The sequence below is a fragment of the Frieseomelitta varia genome, unplaced genomic scaffold (assembly GCF_011392965.1).
Source record: "Frieseomelitta varia isolate USP_RPSP 00005682 unplaced genomic scaffold, Fvar_1.2 scaffold_254, whole genome shotgun sequence".
NCBI classification, from domain to species: Eukaryota; Metazoa; Arthropoda; class Insecta; order Hymenoptera; family Apidae; genus Frieseomelitta; species Frieseomelitta varia.
The window spans coordinates 1,151,155-1,173,408 of NW_025109984.1; the positions used below are offsets into that span (position 1 = coordinate 1,151,155).

Below are 22,254 nucleotides of genomic sequence, written 5' to 3' on the forward strand. Positions count from 1 at the left end.
TCGCAGATTTCACTCTATGTCCCTTCAATCTCTATTCTTCGTAGAAAATTTCGTTATTCCTATATTTTTTGAAATACGCCGAATGAAAGTGATGAAATAAATACAACACTAAAAGCACCAATCGCTTCTGTCGCACAATATGAGTAAATTTTATACATCTTCTCGCATACTAGTACATTTATCCTTCACACTACGTGAGTGTCCTTACCTCGCGCTATTACGTATATCCTTGTCTAACCAACCGAGTGTTTCGATCTATTCCATAGAAAAATTTTAAATTTTTATTCATGCACCACCCAGATCAAACTGAACGCAGGAGAAAAGTTTAGGGTCTAACAACCTAGATATCACTGCAAAAGTTAATAAATAAATTCTCTTAATTGTCTTTTTTTGTAAATGAAAATTTAGTCGATTCATGGACATTAAAACGCTAGCGTCACGTAGCGGTGAAATGGTGGAATTAAAAATCTGTTGTTGTCCTTGTTGCACACTAGTACGCTCCTTGTCAGACGCATCGTATAAGTCTGTCCTTGTCGCACGGTAGTGCTCTCCTTGTTCTGATGACGCTGACAAGGAAAGCAACAGTGTGCGACAAGGACATTCTTCGATTTATTGAAAAAAAAATTCAACTTTTTACACACACGTTTTTCTAGGACAAAGCACACATAGAAAGAAATCGGAGAGCCTAATTTTAAGGAGGCATATTAAAAAGTTCGCAAATTATTCCTCTAATTGAGTTTTTTTCGTAATTAGTGCGAACTGTCACAAAATGGACCTGGTGGCGCCATCTAGCGGTGACTCAGTGGTACTAATTACTTATAAAAATATTTATTTCTGCATTTTACGAGTCAAATGGTGTATGAAAAGAAAGCNTAGGTTGTTAGACCCTAAACTTTTCTCCTGCGTTCAGTTTGATCTGGGTGGTGCATGAATAAAAATTTAAAATTTTTCTATTCGATAATCGAAGCATACGTAAGAGTAATTTAATTTTCCCCCGACCTACATTGGAAATTTTAATTAATTTGAGATCTTTTGTAACTTCATCTTTCTAAATGGAGCTTCAATTATCTTCTTTGAACTTTTAAATTCATATCAAAAACGTACATATTTGATAATGATAAGGAATTCATATTTTCGCGGCTACAAACGCCACTGTATATTTTCTACGATACAATCTATTGCAACGATATTTTCCTATCTACATTGATCGATACATATGACTGTCAACGAAGTTGTTTTAACTGATCTTAACAAAGCTGAAGTTTATTATCTGATTAACCAAGTTTAACAGTATATTATCTGATTCTACACACGTTCATACGAATCAGAATTTCTCTGTTGCCTGTTAACACGTTCTTTCAAATACATTTTCGTACACACATCTTTGAATAGTGTTGCATTCATCACGTCTGTGTGTACAGTGTGTAAGCAATTGGTGTTCACATTAAATCATCAATAGCAATTGTCAATCTGATCTCATCAGACACAAGATTCATCATTATGTGCGCGAAAATGGCTTTTCAGCATCAAGCTGGCACCGCTATGGAATGTTTAAGTGTAAATATATTTTATCTATGATAAAATAATCTTTTAAAGCGTTAAAGTTACTTGTTTGATTATTATCAGGTATTTTTTAGATACTAAATTTCATAAGTAACTTTGTTCCTTTTTTGGCAATGTGTGATTTTATTTTCAAATTTTTCTTTTTTTTTTAACAATTGATAAAAGCTGTGATATAGTGATAATGATAAAAAAGATTAGTAGTATTAAACAAAATATTTTATTCTGAATAAATATTTTGATACACTTTGTTTTATTTTTAGATACCAATTATATTAGTTAAAGAAACGGATGTTAATGAAAATGGGGAAGAAGTGATGAAGTGTGGCTTCAAAATTGGAGGTGGTATTGATCAAGATTTTAGAAAAAGTCCTCAGGGTTATACAGATAATGTAATGAAGATTGATCTAGATATTATAAATGCAACATTTTATTGAATGTTATTAACTGACAGTTTGCAATATTTCAGGGTATATACGTAACTGAAGTGCACGAAGGATCACCAGCAGCAAAGAGCGGGCTTCGTATGCATGATAAAATTTTACAATGTAATGGGTATGATTTTACCATGGTAACTCATAAAAAGGCAGTATCATATATCAGAAAGCATCCAGTATTAAATCTATTAGTAGCACGTAAAGGAGTGACAAGTACTTAAATACCAAATAAGAGATCCATTTGGTCTAAGAAGAATATTTATTTTGCTCTATACAATAACAAAGTCAATTTATTGGAGCTACATGTCTGCCAAATATCATTAGATTATGACCAATAGTAAGATATCTTTGAATTAGTTTTCACAAAATGAGTAAACTTGGTACTTTACTTTTTATAAACGTTATATCTAATAATTATTTACTATTCCAATTAAAATAAGAGCATAAATGTTAATTAATGGACATCCACTGATTGTTATGATTATATTGCAGGCATAATATCTGTTTCTAATTGCAATAAGAATAAAGCATTAGAACGATAGATATATATGTATAAAAGTTATGGTTCGTTATTGTTGTTGAAAAAAAAAAAGAAAGATTGTATGAAAATGTTTTTCTGATATCAGATGACGATTGATAACGCTATCATTATGTAAAATTATGCTTGAGAAACATGATTTACATGTGCCTGCGTAAAAATCGCCCTGTATATCAAAATTTGTAACAATATTTCTTGTGCCAAACAATAACTGCTGCGCGGGATCCATATGAATATTTCTTACCGTCTTGTATATATATTTACCTACAACAGGAAAGATGTTTGAATAATGAAGCGAACTTCTCGATCGTTTCTTTTAACAAAGGAATAATTATATGGATGAGAAAAGTCATAATATTTTAATTTTTTAAGTATTTCTATATTGTAAAATATAACAGAATGCCAAAGCATAATGAAGTTACAGTAGCTTAGACATGCAACATACCCTTTACAAAATTTTGTATTGCTAGTATATTGCTATAAGACTCATATGAAATACTTCGAATCTATGCATTTAAAATCTAATTATACGCAATGACTGAAACGATCATACAATAAACATTGTTTTGTTACCTTTAAAGAGGTATATCTAATATATGAATAAGTATTGTATATTATATGCAACTAATGCATTTACAAGCATTTACAGAATTTTTTTTTTATTGGCGTTGAGAAGAAATTATTGAGATTATATACTTTGAATAGAAGTATTAAACATTATATTTTATAAAGTTTTTACTTTAATCGATAACGAATGTTTCTATGCATTATCGTAAAATTTTTACACGTGAAGAAAAACAACATTTTATATCTTTTTTATCTTAAATTGGCTAAAAATGTATAATAAGCGAACGAAGAAAGGAAAAGTTCCTGTAACAATACATATGATTTTCTTTTATATCCCAAAATGCTAACGCAATCATAATATAAACTGTTTATGTAAGAGATAATGTAATATTTTGTCATAATTTTATAACTAGTCTGCTAAAACATGAAAAAGATTGAAAAATGAAATAAATAAAACATAAATTATTATGCGTGCGACCACTGGGCATGCAGTAGTAATTTAATCTTTTGTATAGAATTACAATATGACAAATTATATGCATTATTTCAATCTACATTTATATAAAAGTTATATGTTATTTATTACCAAAAATATAATTATATAGAGAACTGTGGAACAAACTAATGATCATATATTGTGTAAATAACAAATAAATGTTCTATACTATCATCACTAAATTTTTGTTTTATTTTAAGTATTTTATAAAGTTAAATCATTAACGCTTCGTGAAATTTCAAATCTCGTATTATTTTTATTGTACTACATATCCTAAATATCTTAAAATTTACTTATGTTTTCCATAATTCTAATCTTAATTAAGTTTTAACGAAGAAGATAATACCCCGGTATCGAATTATATTATTATTTTTAAATAAATTTACCGTGCTATGTTCTATTTATTTTATGATCAAATAATCTCTAGAAAACTTACGAATTTAATTTGAAAGTAATTATTCAAATAATTACTTCTTTCAAAATAATTATATATTTCATAGATACATCGTATCAAATAACTAAATATAATTACAATATGATGAAATATTTATTGTTAAAATTCTTTACATGAGAACGTAGCATAAAGATCGACTCTCGTGCGTCACTATGAATTTACAGTTAATGATGACGTGTCTAGAGTTCACTACGTGGATGTTGTGTATATGACACGTCGCTTTATGCTGTCCTCTGTATTGCCAGTCTGCCAATAAACTAATAGGTAGAAAGAGGTTGGTTTCACACGACACAATAATACTCGGCAACTTTGTTCCAGCATTCTTTTAATGTTCACAATAAGATAACAACAGGCATTTTAATAAAAACGAATTTAGATCTTAGTTCATCGCGAGTTTGCAATATTGTAAGTTATAAAACAAACTTTTCGAATTCAAGTATTTATTCACGAACAGACGCCAGAAAGATATAACAAACGATGGTAAGTAATCTTATAAGATTTTAATAGGGAAAATAAGCACAATTTTTCTTTTGTCGAAATATTTATATTTATATTATATTTCCTTTTCAAGCCTGTCGCACCCAGTTGCACTTCAATTGGAGCTATGGGCCGATCGCCCAGTAAAGCTATAACACCTAGAACAGGTGGTGGTGGTACAGTTAGACAAAGGAAAACTGCGACAACTACTTCCACTAGGAGTAGAAACACGGGAGCTGGTTCCGATGGCATGTGGAGGTTTTATACCGATGATTCTCCTGGCATCAAAGTGTAAGTAAACCCAAAATATATGCTGAAATCAAAAGAAATATTGAGTAAGAAACATTAATAATCTCAGTATCTATTTACAGAGGGCCAGTACCTGTGCTTGTCATGTCTCTCCTTTTTATTGCATCTGTTTTCATGCTACACATCTGGGGCAAATATACTAGGTCTTAAGATTGAAAATAAGTACTATTAATTTAAGAAGAAACTGAAGCAATTGGAATGAGCTGTGCAGTGCAGTTGAAATGAATTAAGAAAGCTCAAGGATACTTTCCAAACAAAACATCAGTACAATTCAAGAATACTTTGCTACATTTTTTATATTGTTTTCTCATTAATTTAAAAGAATCAAAGCACTGCGAGTTAAAAATTACATTTGTAATGGATCTCTATTTTTTTTTATCGCGAAGCAAGACCAAAATTCAACGCGCAATCATGAAATATCATTATTATTGTAATCATTTATTTTCATTAAACTGAATTTTATAATGTTTATAAGAAGATACCTGGGAACTAACTGTATGCACGCACTATGCGTGATTGAGATAAGACACATGTTATCGTTTGTAAAGTTATTATTATAATAATATAATGTACGATATCAAAATAAATTATTCTTAATTCGACTTAAAAAAAGAAAAAAAAAAAAAAAGAAACGATCTACTAATTCTTTTTATCTTCATCCATTTTTGTATGATTATAAAGATATTCAAGCTCAATACGAAATGAATATTTCAAAAGACAACTGAAGGCTGCGCATTATCTTTATCAGTACAATAGAAATGAAAAGTGCAATGCGCCATGTTCCATTTAACTGGAAACTCATTCGCGCTCGCGTGTACGTATTGATTCCATGCTGAATAGGCGCGGATTACAGTACTCTGAGAAAAAGAAGCAATCGCAATAAAATAACTGTGCGAAAAACAGAGAAACAATCACCAAGGCATGATTTTATCGAAAATCGAACAAAAGACATCCATCGTGAAAACATTGTCTATCCTATTAAAAGTGTTACTACATATGTGTTACTATATGTTCCCATATGCAATATATAAACATATATCTATAAAAAGAATAAAAAAAGTAAACTGTCATTCTTCAATTCCTTGTTTTCCCTTTTAAAATCATTCTAAATAACAGAATCGAACAATTCTTTCCCAATAAAATTTTCAATGGAAATTATTAAATTTATCTTTAAAGCAAAATAAAATTCTCAAGTGAGAGCGTTAATGATAATATAATCATGAGAAAGGATTCTAATTATGAAAATAATTACAAGAATGTCAAATGGTTGAATCAGGAAACTCAATAGGTCAACACCATAGAGTATTAAGCAGAGGGAGACGCGTAGCTTGGTAAGAGAAGGATGAAGCTAGAAGAAGAGCGCCGGATGCGCTCGCAGTCGTTTCATAGCACGTGATCATGGGTTTCTCGTTTTAGACTCGACATTGAATCCCCTCGTAGTCCTGCCGCTGCCTGTCGTCGCGGGTGGAAGCAGGTCCACCCGTTCTGCCAGTTGCTACGATGGGATTCCTCTCTATCGAGGTAATCGTCGTTTCTCTTCAAACGATGTATATACCATCGCACAGACTGTGTGCATCCTTTGTTAACCAAAAATTCGAGATATAAGAGATATTCTAGACTCGTTAATATTTCTTGGTGGCATTCTTGAGGTGACAGTGGCTCGTGTGATTCTCATTCATCTCAAATGTAGTGTGTTCAATGCAGAACTTAACAATGTTTAATCGAATAACATTTAACAATATCGGTTTTGATTTTCGGTGATAATCGAGCTCGTAAATGGTGCTCGTGAATGGTTTTTCATTGATAATATCGAACAAATCGCTTCCTCGAGTTGTCATATTGATGTTGAGAAATGGTACAAATTTCTGGTGCTATCTCTTGAATTATGACAGTACGGAATGTGAACTTCCGGGAACTATTTTGAATAAGTAATTGATATTTCATAACTTTTTTTTTCTTTTTTTTTTCTCTTTTTAAAGGAGGGTATGTTGTACGGTTGATTAAATCTTACGATTGATTAAAAGACCGAATTGTGATGCGAAAATTTCGAATTAAAGAAAGGTAAGTAAAAATAGTTAGTTTTATTCTTTAACTTTTTCATGACTAAAAATATTTTGCATGTTTACGATGCATCGGTTAAAAAAAATCATTTAAATGTTACGAGTATCTGTCGTGAAAAAAATGGCATTTTTTCGAATATTTTTTGCAAGAATATTGAGCAAAATGAACTGCATTGCGACGCTTTACGTTGCAGTTAGAATAATACCAGTTGGAATAATTGTAATTTTATTGCAAGGTCAAAAGATATACAATGAAAAATATTATTTAAAGTAATATTTTATATATATTATAGTAATAATATTTTTTAACACAGTTTAAATTTAAATAAAAATTCTTAACATCTAATTAAAAATTTTTCGTTTTTAAATTTGAAATCTTTATTTAATCTTTTTTCTTCATTCTCAATTTAAATTATTATTGTCTTTCTAAAAATTACTGCAAATTGTAAAAAATTCTTGATACTTCTTGTAGCTATATTTTTAGAAACACACTATTCTTATTAAATAATGCAAATTAAGCATGCACGAACTAGTATAATTGATAAATGAAAAACATTTAGATATCAAGGTTGCTTATATAAGAAATAAAATAGAATCATAAAGATGTCAGATATTTGATTTATGTATATATCAATACACAATTCTCTCCAGTCCGATCATACTCTTACTTATACTACTTACTGGTTATAACGCTGCTGTTCCAACTATGCATGATTATACTTCTACATCAATTTTATTATATGCAATTTAATTAATTAAAACATTATGCAAATAATTCTATAAAAACACAGAGATTTTAATAGAGAAGTTAATTAATTATTTAACAAAGAAGTTAATTAATTATTATTTTTGTAAACTATTTTACTTTATTAACATTTTATTAATTCTTTCGTCATTTGTAATTACAAATATGTGATTAGAAAATCGAAGCAAATTTAAAAAAAGAAACTATAAACTTTAACAAATTATGTGACATTTTATCTGACATTTAATTATTTTATAATTATAAAAGCGATTTTAAAAAATTTAATTATATTAAAGAAAACATATATGAACATTAAAGGTCCATTGTAAAATGCTTAATTACATAAAAATACTTGTAAGAATCACAAAGTAAATTATAGTCTAAAAGATAAAATTAAAAATAACTATGTATAAAATTATAAACAAGTGATAAAAAGCTTTCTTCTGTAAGCACAACAAATTGGAAATTTCTACTTAATAGAGCATATACGTATATGAATATATATAGACACATACACACACACATATACGTGTAGCATCTTCATTAACGATTCCAGATTTGAAAATAGTTCATCGAGTGCGGGGGTAGGCAATCAACGAGGATCAATGGCGGTCGATATTTTAGACGAGGACCACTTCGCGGTGAGCGCCATCGTCACCGTTGGCATGCAAATCATCTTCTTCACGATCGCGGCGACCTTCCAGCTGGACAAGTTGACGGATTTTGCCGGCGGCACGAACTTCATCATTCTCGCCCTTCTCACTTTCTTTCTTGGCCAAATGGGCAAGGTATTCTAATTATAAAGCCGCTTCCATGCTCGTGTACATGCAAATGAACGCCAGATCGAATCATTTAATCGGAAACACGCGGAAACATACATTCAAGTCGCCGTGGTTTATTTTTATACGGCCGTTTGTTTTCAAAAAGATTTGTGGCCACCATCAATGCCATCATTATAACATAATTTAAACATTTCTCAGTTTCGAGTAACGCTATTGATGTTATGATATTTCGAAAGTGTCTTACAGCAAGTTCGTAATATATTACAATATATTAATTCGGTTTAGAAAATTCACTCAAATGTTATTATATAAAAATTCAAATTATTTGTAACTGTAAATTAGTAATTGCAATAACAAAATTTTTAAGTTATATTTGTATAAACAATTTATTAATAAACTCTCGTATTGCAGCCTTATGACAGCAGGCAACTCATGGTCACCATATTCGTTTGTTTATGGGGCGTCCGTCTTTCTGGATATCTGCTATATCGAATTATCAAAATTGGCCGTGACAAAAGGTTTGAAGATCGGCGCAGCAATGTGATTCGATTCGCTGTATTTTGGACGTTTCAAGTAATAGATATTTCCAAAATTGCAAAGTTTAGTTACAATCAATTATTTATTAAGTCTGTAAACTTATTTTCAGGCTGTATGGGTTTACGTGGTAAGTTTACCAGTAATTATCATCAATTCACCACGGCACAAAATACCGCCTGCTCCTAAGACTATGACAACGTTAGACAGCGCTGGTACGGGGCTCTTCGTGACTGGTTTATTAGCTGAAACTTATGCCGATTTGCAAAAATTTTCTTTCAAACAGGATCCAGTAAATAATGGAAAATGGTGTAATGATGGTGCATATTCTATACTAATCTTCTTGATTATTATCTTTACTATTTTGTTATTTTTGTTGACGTCTTTTTATTTGTTAATTACTGATTGACTGTTACTTTATATTTAATTGCAGGATTATGGCGACTATCCAGACATCCAAACTATTTCGGGGAAATAGTGGTATGGTGGGGTATTTTTGTGATATCGTTGAACGTGATCGAAGGTATTGAATGGATCGCAATAGCTTCTCCAATTTTCACTACGTTCATTATTCTGTTCTTGTCCGGAATGCCTCTATTGGAAAGAGCTTCTGATGAGAGGTATCGCGAGTAAGTTCTCCAATTTATAATTCATATGATATCTCATCAGAACATCAATTTTTATTCTCTTTTTACTCCATGCTTTGTATCAATAAGGAAAACCAGTTAAAAAAAAAAATATCTTTTTATCATCTTTCAGTAACGCCGAGTATCGTCATTACAAGCAATCCACATCACCGTTAATCCCCATGCCACCATCCATCTACGTTGAGGTGCCACACTTCCTGAAATTCCTCTTCTGTTGCGAGTTTCCACTTTATGATTCATTGGACGTGAAACCACGAGCAGCCGTCACTGAATCGACATCAATAAGTCTAGCTGCGTCCACTTAGCTATAGTAACACGCCGGACAATTAAATTCAAAGTCCGGCGTGCAGTCGTCCACGGCTACCACAGCCTTTTGAGGCAGGCTGTCATGACTCTTTGCATTTTATCGTACAGTTGTTTCGCATCGCTTATTTGAAAGTGATGGATAAGATATCACGTATGAGAAACTGTACGCAGATAAAGTTTGAAATGAACTGGACAAGTAATTGCCGCGTTTTTTAAAACGTTAATATATTGCAATAACATTTTTTAAAATCTGTAAATTGCAAATATTAATGTTTCTTGTGATACGAGTTAAAAAATGCAGAAAGTATTGTTAGATGAGAACATACAAGCAAAATAGAGTTATACAATCATGAAATTAATGTATATTACGATATTTTGCTACATAGTCTGTTAATTCAATTGGAGAAATTGTTTATTTTCAAAATTTATGAATTGAATTGGTTTGATATATTTCGAAAGTTTAGAATGTTAAAAATTCTATTATTATTAAAAGATATATTGCAAGATGTATAAAGAATATAAAAAGTTAAACGTTAAAAGCACTACCTCGAACATGATGCTCTCGATCTAAAATCGAATCCATCATGATATTTAGATTAATATGTATATACTTAAAAATTAATGATATACATGAAAATATAAAAATAAATATGCGATAAACTCTCCTAGAGAATCGAAGCTATATAGTTTCTGCTGAATTTCCTTCTTTTTTTGTAAAATATTTGACAGCAATTTATTTCGACTGTAATTACGAATATTTATTCATTTGTTTAAATATTAATCTTTTATAGACAAAGATCTAATTTTTTAAAAGTATTGTTTGTATTTTAACGATAATCTTCAGAATATGATTAAAAATAATTTTGGATCAGTAGGGACCATATATATAACGATATTAGTTGCTTGCTATTTTTACATATCTAGAGAACGAACTTTTGGAAAGTAACTTGCCAGCAAGTTAAAAGAATAATAAAACTATTTTAAAGCGATAAAAAAAGGATTAGTATTTATAAGTGTGTGTTTTTAGTTTCCAAAGTTTCATATTATTGCTAATTTATAAATCTATTATTAGTCTTTACACTTTGTTTAAAAGGAGGCTAATTGAAAAAAAGAAGTTACATAGAAAATAAAATGTGTAACCATAATAATCAAAATTATTCGAAAAATAAAAAGCTGTCTGCGTGATATTGAATAATTGTATACAAGTATCGTAGCATTAAATTATACATAGCAATATTATACATATCCCAGTACCGAGTAGAATAAAGCTGTAAGTAATAAAAAGTATTATTTAGCTGTATTCTTTTGAAAGCAATCATTGTGAAATCTCAAACTTCATTATAAAAATGAAAATAATTGTTAATTTCTAAATATTTTGGCACAAAACAATTTTGAAAAGAATACAGTTACAGTTGAAAACTACGCCAAATTAGAACTGTGTTATAAACGATACTGAAAAATCGTTTCAATTTGTTGTTGTGTAAATAATCTTCAAACTTTAGATAATAAACAAGAATTGGTCCAATCGTCTAATTATACTTTTATTCTATTTGTTCTCCGTTTTTATATCTTCGACTTATGGCACTTCTAAAAATAAACTAATATTAATACTATCACGGATATATTTCTTTTTATTAAATTTCTAACTCCATATTTTTATCGATATTTTTATTCTTATTCATTATTTATAATGCACATATTGTCCTACTCGGTTCTACTTATACTTCAATTTCATTTATGTATATATATATAATATATATGTATAAACTTATGCCAAAATTATGTAAAAAAAAAATTATTGATCATACAACTTACATACGATGTATGTACATATTTTTTATAGTTATAACATAATTAAAAAAAGGAACAGGAATTAAAATGAAAATTTATCTTAAAAACGAAAACTAAATTGCGTGTATCGCCTAACCTAAATCTGCATGCTAAATTAACATGTCTGCTGTTTAAAAATGTACAATAAGAAAACATGAAATAATATAAGCAAACTACAAGTAATATAAAATTAAGCCTTATTTTTCTTGTTTTGTAACTTGTAAAAAATATCGTTCATCATATCGGGTTAATTCAATTAAAGATCGATGAAAATTTCGTAAAGATCACATTATATTTATAAACACATTTTATTTGTTCGTATGTATATCGTTAATAAATGGTGATATAATAATGACAATGAAATGTATAGCGCCGAGCATAAAACGAGCAGTCATATTATAATTATTATTAATATTCCTCTTATAATAATCTTACTGTACTGGATGTGTGCCTACCTACTGTGCTTGCAACGTTTATGGTCTTGTCCAAGTGTTTTCTTCTTTACTTCTTGTATTTTCTTTTCCTTTCCTTTCTTCATCATCACTAATCTTTAATTATTTTATTATTTTAATCGTACTCGTAATAATTCATAATAATTAATAATAATAATAATGTAACCACGGGTGTAAACGTATGCGTTGTTCCTAAGGTATAAACAGCTTCCACACACTAATTGTTTACTTGTTTTTTTTCCGTTTGTCCTTTATGTAATCGTAATCGTCGTTTTATTATAGTAAGCTACTTAAATATTAATTATATTAACCTTGTGTCTTCGTGGAATTATTTTTTCTGACCGACGCTTTATTAAAAAAGCGAGCCTTGTACAAAAAAAACATTCAATTCCCGTTCGATATAACATTATACATCAAAATGTCTGTACGTGTGTGTACGCGTGGGTATGTAATGTGTTCTGTATGTGTATGTTGGTTTCTTTTCCATTTCGATGCGTGAAAGACACTTTTTTGTATTTCTTTTTTTTTTTCTTTTTCTTCTTCTTTTACTTTGTTATGTAAAATTTTTCTCACACATCCGAACAAAAATGTCATCTAATAAAGTTGAACTAACACACGGGGGGGGGGGGGCAGCACAACGTTTCATTCATTTTCTTTTTCTTATTTTCGTTTTGTTTCTGAATATCGAAAGGAAACCCAGATAGAGGAGATCGACGTTTGCCTAATGCCTCTTTCCTAGTTTCCTCTTTTTTTCGCTAGTATTTTTCCCTTTTTCATTTTTGTCTCGACGAAAGAAAAAGAAGAAACAAAACGCCTGAACGAGTTCAGAACGCGGTGACAGCGCCGTTTCCGCCGTCACTTGGATTGCATCCGCGTGCAATATAAATATCTCTAATAATATACAAATCACCGTAAATATCATTTATCGTCGATCCGTACTCGCAGATGATTCTTCGTTCGTCGGAGACACGTCAATAAATCGTAAAAAATGCCGCAACTCGACATACGAGCAAACGTGAAGAATTTACTTGAGCCATATAAAAAAATAAGAAACGATGAAAATTCAAGTCTCAATATTAAAAACAGTCTCCATCCTTTTGTCCGATGCGATCTAACGATCGATCTCTGGATAATTGTAAGAAGAACGATTCTTCAGAGATCATTTGGACATTTGAATGTATCAAAAATGAATCTATGATATATGTTTTGAATGGTGATCATTTGAATGGAGTCTGTTGTGTCAGGAGAATGATTAAAAAAAAAAAAAAAAGATAAAAAATGCGAAAATATACATACGTATATATAACTGAAGAGCACGATCAAACGAAGATCATAATGTGATATACGGTACGTTGCTGGAACGCTAGGTACATAACTCATTTTGCACAGTAAGAGCCAATGGTGTAAGAAGCGACCGCAAGACGCCTTCTCCCTGAATCAGTATCAGGGGCGCTATCTATCGTCGTGTATCGCAACTATAAATGATCTTGCTCCTTCGCATTAAACCGCGCATCGTATACAATTACGCATCATGTCTAATCTACACGACGGATACGATGCATTTCATTTTGGCCACTGTTCATTGAAGATCTCTCACACACCTGAATGTATCAGGCTATTGCATTTGATATATTGCAAAACCTACGATATTCTAATGACTTATGAGATAGCCCCATTCTGTTATTAATTTCTCCTCTCTTCCTTTTTTTTTTTTTTTTTCTTTTTTTAATCCATTTTTCATTATATTACCTTTCGTAGGGGGAAAAGGGCCCTGGGTCGAATAAAGTTTGTTCGATTCTGGGTGTGCTGGGGTGTCGATGAGAAATGGCATAACGTGTTACGAACGTATATAAACGAAGTATTTAACATTATGAGCCTATTAATATCTATGTGTATAAGTAGAGAGCTCTAACCTGAAACTCCCTTACCCCTTTTTTACTTGCACTCATGAAATTTCATTCGCTCAAACTTTCACTCTAATCTCTTTATCATTCTTTTTATCATTCGTGTCTTTGCATTCATTCTTTCTCTCTCTTTCTTTCAACACATTCTCTCTCTTTCTCTCTTTTCCTTTTTTTCCATTCTTTTTCTGTCGAGCATTCCACATAAAATTGCATTTACACACACATACACACACGCATTTTCTCTCTCTCTCCTTTTTCAAACCTCTCCCCCATCTATATCTCACCAGATCACACCCTCAATTTTCTTCAATTTTAAATCTTCTCTTTTCCCCTTTTTTCCCTTTTTTCGAACGACTTTTATTTGCTTGCATGTTCATTCGAGACAGCTTATTTCCCTTCCTTCTCCTTTTCTTTGTTCTCGTCAACCTCCTTGTCCTTCTCTAGCTCTTTTTCCTCCTTGTCCGCCTTTTCCTTGTCACCCTCCTTCTCCTCCTTCGATTCCTTCGACTCTTTCACGTCTTCTTTGCCCTCTTTCTCGTCTTGCTTCTCTGGCTTCGGTAGATGCGTATTCATGTCAAGGGTGGAGCAGATCTCATCCCAATCCGGGAAGCATCGCTCCTTCATGCGCGAGCAATGACCAACCAAATTTGGACAATTCTCCTGCATGTAGTCTCGCAGACTATACGGCGTGTCTTTGTCGATATAGAGGATTTGGGCGAGGTGAGCGAATGCGACCACATCCAACTATTTAAAATATAAAGAAATTTAGAAAGAAATAAAATATAGATGAAGATTACAAAGCAAAATACTATAAGTACATTTTCTTTTTTAAAGTTACTCTAAAAAATATTTTAATATAGAAATACATCCTCGAAAATCAAATGGCAATTTCGATAATTTAAGATTAATTGACAACGTATATTAAATTAAATTTAAATATTACAAATAAAATATATGACTTATTGCATTTTTTTACTGTAATCTTCAAAAAGGTTAACAAGTAACTAAGCAAAAATTTACCGTAGTCGGTTCGTCTCCGAAGAAGAAGGGCTTGTCGGCGAGTATGTCAGAAAGAACTTTGAGATCGGCGCAACCGAATTGGGACACCTCTTCTGGAGTATGTACACCCATGCCTTGCGCCTTCACTTTCTTTGCACCCTGGAACAAGTACTCGTTGTACTGATTCAAATATTTAAAATATTACATTTCATATAATCATATAATCTCATTCTATTAACTCAAATATGTCTAAGATATTTACTTTTATTAAAGTTTCTCTTTTCCCTATTTGAAATTAAAATTGGACATATTCACTAAATTTTTATACTATTACAGAAACTATCTATAACCAAAAAATATTGATTAGAATATATATCTAAAAAAAAAATTGCTGAATATAATAAAATTATTTCATTCTTTTCGGAAAATGTTGGACATATCTGAGTTAATTATTATACATGCTTAAAAAATTGTTCTTATGTGCTACAATGTACTAAATATAATCGCCACCTAAGTTAGTTTCTTTTATACACGGAACTCTTATCGCGTTTGACAATTTTTATTAATTATCAAAACATAGTAATCACTAATATTGAATATTTAAAATACAAATAACATTGTGGATATAAAGAATAGATATTTACCTTACGTCCGAATGTAAGCTTGAAGAAGAAGTTGAGAATACCATTAGGGATGCGAGTGCCGAGCGCGTGCTGGAGGTTCACCTTGTAACCCTTTAAAACCTGATCGAGATTCTTGATACGCCAGCACATGACCACCCAGACCAGATGGTTCTCGATCATCGATATCATTGCGTGAGAAACGCTTCGTTGCTCGGACGTAAGAGCAGCATCCAAATCCTTGCCGAATTTCGCGCTCAATTCACGAAGGATTATTGTGCTGTCCGCGATTTCTTCGCCGTTCAACTCGACGAACGGCAGTGCACCCTTTTTAGAGCGGAACTTCATCTTATGGTCCACATTCTGAAACAGACACAAAAATAAAATGTCAAATCTTTTTCTTCTCGTAATTATCAGTGTATTACATGTCACTAAAAGAAATTTCCCTCGAAAGATACGTAAATTTGGAATTCGCAGTGAAAAGTACGAAAACACTCTAACTCGAGATGAGAATAAGTACATTAAAGTAAAAAATCAACTGCTATCCTTTGTGATTTAACGCTGATCACTTTTGGTAAGATTGAAAAGATTTTCCGTCAATTCTTTTCACAATCTTTTTCACAATAAATATTACTTTTACATTGTATACAATGCACAGAGTAATAACAAATATTCCCTCTTGAGACAGACACGATTTACATTGAATATTTGGTACGCAATGTTCGAAAGCGCGTGTACGCGCGTGGGATCGGAAGCCTTTGCGATACAAACGATGGATTCACAGGAGAAAAAAAAACTGGAAAAAGTAAAAGAACACCAAGGGGCTTCGACAGCTTCATGGCTAAGGCGCTTGTTACTGGCGCTGGTTGATTCCAGTTTGAATTCTAATGCAAATAAAGATATTCTTCTTTCATAAAGAAAATTGTACCTCTTCTCTTTGTCCATATATAGGTTTATATCTATTTGTTAGGTTTAAATATTTGCATTGATATACAAGAACGCGATCTATTTATGTGCATCAACACCACACACAGGCTACCTCCATCAGTCAATACGATATCTAGTGTCCTTTACAGGTGGATCATATTGCAAAACAGTATTGATAGCGTGGTATACGTCTGTGAAAGATTTCACTGCATTATAACTTCGAAGTAGAGGACGACTTCGATGAAGTTCGACGAGCTTCAGGAATAGTAAAAATCTGTCTTAAATAAAACTTAAAATTCCAGTGTGTAACCATTCTTATATGATTGAGGTGTACAAAGAATGAATCGACAGAAGTGAAAATTAATACGCATACAGTCTACTTTCTTGAAACTCCGTTTACAATGGTACAATTTAAAATACTATCAATGGATATAACACGTTTCAGAGATTTCACCTGAGTGGATAGGGAACTTTCTAGCTATTTGCTGGCCATCTGTTAGCACATTTTATTCTAAATGAACTTGTGGCCTAGAATCTCTCGATTTACAACTTTCTGCAAATTGGTACAAAATGATAAACGACATAACCTATAAATTTTTATTGTAAACTTTTCAAGATTTAATAGACGCAACAATAATACTAAAAAATAAATTCTGCTTGGTACAGTGAACACAATTTCTCATTAAAAAAAACTGTGTTATCTCCATTTACTTAAAATCATATACACGCTCGATATTTAGAATTCTCGACGATTTTCTAAAAAAATCAACATGACGTCGCTGCCGAATCGAATCAATTCGCCGTGAACAGAGGGATGATACCATCAACGGGGGGGGGGGGGGGGGGGGGACAAAGAAAATGCTAAGAAAACATATCAATTACGAATCGACAAGTGGAACAAGCGGTGCGCGTTCGCGTCTATAGAAATCACCTGAATTAACCATACAATAACGCACGAAGAGACCGGAGCATCGAGTCCGGTCCCACGAAAAGGGGAACAACGTCGTGATATATACGTGGGAATACCTCTTCGGAAAGAGCTCATCATCGTCGGCAATCAGCGCGTGCAGCTGCACCGTCATCGGAAATAAACGAAAGTAAGTCGAATAGGAAGATCTCTCGGTTCGACGGTGGGTGGGGGGAGGATGCACGAGGACGAGCCCTAAAGAGAATACAGCACGCGCAACCTCCGTGCGTATCATTTCTGTGTGAGTGATAATAGCGATGATGGAAACGACGTGGACGTTTACGACGACGACGACGACGACGACGACGATGGCGACGGAGGTGCAACGACTGTTTTGCAATGCGAGCGCATCGTGATAATGGTGAGTAACGAACGGGCGGCACAAGAAGAGGTGGGAGTAGGAGAGACGAGAGAAGAAGCAAGGGAGAAAATGAGAAGAGCGGCAGAGGATATATGCCAATGTGAATTTCAGGCAGGAGAAAGAATCTAGGGAGAGAAACGCGAGACGGGGAAGAGGAACAGGCAAAAAAAAAAAAAAAGACAAACAATCGAGGGGAAGGGAAAGCAAATCGAGAAAAAGAGAAGCTTAAACTGGAGGGCAGAAAAAGAAAACACCGGGTACACATGTGCGTGTCGGTATAGCTGGAAAGATAAAGGGATTTGGATAAGATATACATATACATATATATATATTCTTCCCGTTGAAATATTGGAAACGAGCATTAGGCTGGACATCGAACTCGCCGCGCTGTGTTTGAAACAAATACAACGTGCGACAAGGAAAAATGGAGAAAAGAAAAAAAATGGATGGAGAGTTAGACGTTGAAGCCATATCCAGACAAGAGGCGGGCAAAGGCAACGCGACTTGAACAGAGAGAACGCGCGAAAATCCGATATGCTGTGGCGGAATTAAATATCCTCTGACGTAAAATCAATGAACATGGTCGGTACTGATTAATTTGCGGGTCCATGCTTTCGTAGATGGCGCGAAGATCGCAGAGCATTGTGGGTATGGTCCGGCGACGATCGTTAAAAACGTCCGTATATGCATTCAAAAGTGCATAATAACCGGGAGAAAGAGAGCGAACCGCCACGATGGGATATCGCAGAGAAGAGCGTATCAATTTCGAGAGATGAAAAGTCGAGCAGAGGCGGAAGGTAGGTGGAGTACAAATTACCGCGGGGCAGCTGTCCTCCGTTTGCGATTCCACGAGTATATTACACGAGTCGACCGCGCATGCGCACTCTCTGTATACGTTCGTCTGTCGTCTACATCGAGGGGAGCTGGGGGTTGAAGAAGGAAAACATACCGACGAGGAAGGGAAAAATAAATGCGCGAATGTAAAACGAGAACAGGAGGAAGAAAGAGAGAAAGAAGAGAGAATCAAAGAAAAGGAGAGGATAAGTAATTTTCTTTGGACGAGAAGAGTCCCCGAGAGAACTAGACTCTTCGATAAAGCCGCAGAAAACGGTCTGGAGAAAATCAGACTAGAGAAAAAACATTGCTGCCGAACCGCCGTGGAGCGATGTGGAGAAAATACGAAACTTGAAGAAAAAAGACTGGCGTACTCTATTTAGGAGGAGGAAGAAACAGATTGAAAGAGAAAAAGACGAGACGAGAAGAACGAGAATGTAAAAGAGAAGTCAGAGAGGGAATCAGGGAGTGGTACAACAACGAACCATCAAGGAGGGGGAACGCGTGGGGTTAGAGAGGGAGAGAGAGATAGAGAGAGCATGAAAAACGAGAAAGAGCGAGAACAAGGCAAAGTCGAAAGGCGCGGGGGAAAGAGGGGAGGAGAAGGATAAACGGAGGGTGAATGGGTGGGTGGAAGGGAGAAGAAACATGCCGGAGGACGATGAACTCTGGCGGTAGGCAGCTTCCGTCGCCTGGCAACGTTCTCCTCCCTTTTCCTCCTCCTCTCTCCCTCAGGCATCAAGCCGTTATGTCGTGGTATCGTACGTAGGCAATCCTCGTCATGAACGTAGTAGTCGTGTCATCGTCTTCGTCGGTGACGATCATGGTAGTCGTTGCTGTATTTTCACGTAGTCGTGACTCGCAGCTTGCGCTGCGTATTGATCGTACGGGATGCTGCTGCTACTGCTGCTACTGCTACTACTGCTGCTGCTAGCTGTTGCTGGTTACTGGCTGCTAGCTGCTCCAGCGCCAGCTAACAGTGAGCCCTACACCAAGGACCAATAGGGTGCCAACACTCTCTCTCCCTCTCTTGATTTTCAATATACTTGGTTTATACCCACCACTACGGATTTCCAAAAATGAAAGTAAATGTGATAATTTTTTTTTTTTTTTTTTTTTTAGGTAATTGCTGGTTGATTGATTCCGGCAGAAGTGGTAATTGATTATAGAGAAACATAGGAAGACAATGACCAATATTTTTTCAGTTGCACCCTTTGAGGAATAAAGGAACGGTTTGTAGTTGGAAAATAGAATGTGTAGGTTGAAATTGGAAAATAGTACAGACATGAAACTGGTACAAAATATTATATTACATTACTGTGAAATATTACATATACGAGAAAATCTTGGCCACAATTTTACACAATATATCCTGCACATACTCAGAGTCCATCAGTCATGTAGCACATGTGTCGCATGTGTGCGAAATGTGAACATGAAACCAACGACCCGACTTCTGCCTATCAAACGTCGAACCTTCATCTAATTATACTACGATCTTAAAATAACCTAACTTCATCATTAACTACACTACACCTATCATTTGTACAAATAATACTACACGCTGCTCTTTCTTTACCAGGTACAAAAGAGAAAAGAGACATGTTTTATAACTTAACTATATTTCTTCTAATATACGAGGGATATAAATGAATCGCAAATATCGTGAGTAACTGTAATTACTCTATTAACTCTATTTTAATCATTCGCTATGGCCAAAGTATCAATATACCGAAATATATGCTCCAGCATGTATTAAAATAATATATAGGCTTTCGAAAATGATTAAAAAAAATGCATGAAACATAGAAATGGACATAGAACATAGAATAAATACATCCACAATATTCTCATTGTTCGCCAATTGCAGGAGGAAAGCGCGCGTTCACCGACACCTACGCCTCGGTGCAGAAATGTCGGACAACTATCAATGGTTGGAACACGTCCGTAGTGTCTCGATGAAAATACCGGCGAAAGGTGAATGGTTTGCAGTACGTGAAAATAGTTTCACTACACAAGGCTAGCTATGTCGTAAAGTCGGCCGTAGCCGGGAAGAACCGATCGAGCCGAAAACGAAAGCAAACGCCAGGCCGTGACTGCCAAGTCCAACGAACCTGCCACTTGGCAGCCGACATTCGTATTCAAAAGTAACTTTAATACAGTTCAACTTGCCTAAACCTAAATCCACTTTAACCGTAGAAGCGTTGGTGCTGGCACAGAAAACTGTCACTGGCATCCGAGGAATTGACGACGGTGATCATTCACGACGGTCAGCCGATGAGTCAGCCGATTTTCTTCAATGAAATTTCTTCCTTATCCCGTATTATCAAGCACTGGCGGATTTAGAAGGTTCCGATCGAACGTGAGAAACACGTATGCGAAATTATTATTTGATGCACAAGGATGAATCACGTAAATGACTCACGGAGGGAATAGATGCGCAGGGTGTAATTTATGCATGCACGCCGTTGGAACTAAGTTTACAAAGTGTCCCGCGTAATTTATAGCCACGTAATACGTGCGCAACTACTTTGACAAGGAAGCAAAGTTGTAAAATAGAATGTGTTATTTTATTGACAATTTATAGGGTTCAGTTGCAAAATGTGATACGAGATCTTTACAAAGGGATCTTTAGTGTCAAAACATAGGTTTCGACATGAAATATAAATACATAGAAGACGATACTTGATCAATAATGTAGGCCAATAGAAAATACTTTGCCAATACACAAAGATTGATAGACTCCAGACAAGTTAACCCAAAAATACGGTTCCCCTTGTTGAGCATCCACTTTTTACAAGCAATATAGCTTCGAGGGGGGAAAAAAAAAAAAAAAAAAAGGAAACGTGAAATTGCACAGCGTATCTGACAATGGTGCCTTCTCGTCAACGACTCTCGCGGAAAATATCCCAGACTGCGGAAGGAAGTTCCCTTTTTTCTTTCTCGTTCTCCTCTTTTTCTTTGTGTACCCCTGAGCAACGAGCAATTTGTCACGTAAAATGGCCGTAGCCCGGTCACTTTGATGCGCTTCGACCTTTCGAGTCTGTCGATACATCTACACATCTACACAACTACACCGTAATGGAGAGAACTGAAAGTGCTCCCCATTTTCGTAGTCCAACTCGTACACACCGCGCTGGCTGGCCTATCTAACCGTTAACAAATGACCCCATCGCTCGGTTACATCCACTGGTTGACGAGAAAGAGAGAAATATAACGAGGAGTTTAGAAAGGAGAGGAACAGAGACTTTCTGGACGTGACGGCATCGTAGTACCCCATAAATTTCCCTAATGGGCGTCCTGTCGCGATGTTCAGAAACTGTAAAACGAGTGGGTCCTTATATTCTCCTCGTGGCCTTCACACCGATGATTAACTTCGCGGGATTAAGAGGCTGAAAACGATACAAGGACAAGGGAAAGAAAAGAAAAAAAAAAAAAAAAAAAAAAA

At 34.1% G+C, this 22,254-nt stretch overlaps 4 protein-coding genes and 1 long non-coding RNA gene across 7 annotated transcripts; 4 read left to right on the forward strand and 1 right to left on the reverse strand.

Moving 5' to 3' along the window:
- The first annotated feature begins 1,193 nt into the window (after positions 1–1,193).
- Positions 1,194–3,780, forward strand: LOC122528656 (tax1-binding protein 3 homolog). The gene is made up of 3 exons (XM_043654014.1): positions 1,194–1,557; positions 1,824–1,952; positions 2,030–3,780. The coding sequence occupies exons 1-3, from the start codon at positions 1,501–1,503 to the stop codon at positions 2,216–2,218; spliced, it is 375 nt and encodes a 124-aa protein (XP_043509949.1). The 5' UTR covers positions 1,194–1,500; the 3' UTR covers positions 2,219–3,780.
- Positions 3,781–4,221: 441 nt separating this feature from the next.
- LOC122528658 (protein transport protein Sec61 subunit beta) lies at positions 4,222–5,879 on the forward strand. The gene is made up of 3 exons (XM_043654017.1): positions 4,222–4,532; positions 4,624–4,820; positions 4,901–5,879. The coding sequence occupies exons 1-3, from the start codon at positions 4,530–4,532 to the stop codon at positions 4,986–4,988; spliced, it is 288 nt and encodes a 95-aa protein (XP_043509952.1). The 5' UTR covers positions 4,222–4,529; the 3' UTR covers positions 4,989–5,879.
- Positions 5,880–6,238: 359 nt separating this feature from the next.
- LOC122528620 lies at positions 6,239–11,445 on the forward strand. 2 transcript variants are annotated; one of them, XM_043653938.1, is made up of 7 exons: positions 6,243–6,359; positions 6,818–6,899; positions 8,200–8,431; positions 8,837–8,998; positions 9,072–9,279; positions 9,393–9,588; positions 9,719–11,445. In XM_043653938.1, exons 2-7 carry the CDS (start codon positions 6,874–6,876, stop codon positions 9,909–9,911), a joined length of 1,017 nt encoding a protein of 338 aa, XP_043509873.1. In that variant the 5' UTR covers positions 6,243–6,359; positions 6,818–6,873; the 3' UTR covers positions 9,912–11,445. The 2 variants fall into 2 exon arrangements, with proteins under 2 accessions (XP_043509874.1, XP_043509873.1); XM_043653939.1 differs by lacking the exon at positions 6,818–6,899 and having other exon boundaries at positions 6,239–6,359.
- A 978-nt stretch (positions 11,446–12,423) lies between these two features.
- On the reverse strand, positions 12,424–16,083 carry LOC122528621 (failed axon connections). 2 transcript variants are annotated; one of them, XM_043653942.1, is made up of 3 exons: positions 15,742–16,083; positions 15,119–15,256; positions 12,424–14,842 (listed from the first exon to the last, which is right to left on the reverse strand). In XM_043653942.1, the coding sequence occupies exons 1-3, from the start codon at positions 16,063–16,065 to the stop codon at positions 14,486–14,488; spliced, it is 819 nt and encodes a 272-aa protein (XP_043509877.1). In that variant the 5' UTR covers positions 16,066–16,083; the 3' UTR covers positions 12,424–14,485. The 2 variants fall into 2 exon arrangements, with proteins under 2 accessions (XP_043509877.1, XP_043509876.1); XM_043653941.1 differs by having other exon boundaries at positions 15,119–15,277.
- Positions 16,084–19,613: 3,530 nt separating this feature from the next.
- On the forward strand, positions 19,614–21,624 carry LOC122528622. The gene is made up of 2 exons (XR_006306626.1): positions 19,614–20,471; positions 20,677–21,624. It is a non-coding gene; the product is annotated as an uncharacterized LOC122528622 (long non-coding RNA).
- Positions 21,625–22,254: the final 630 nt, after the last annotated feature.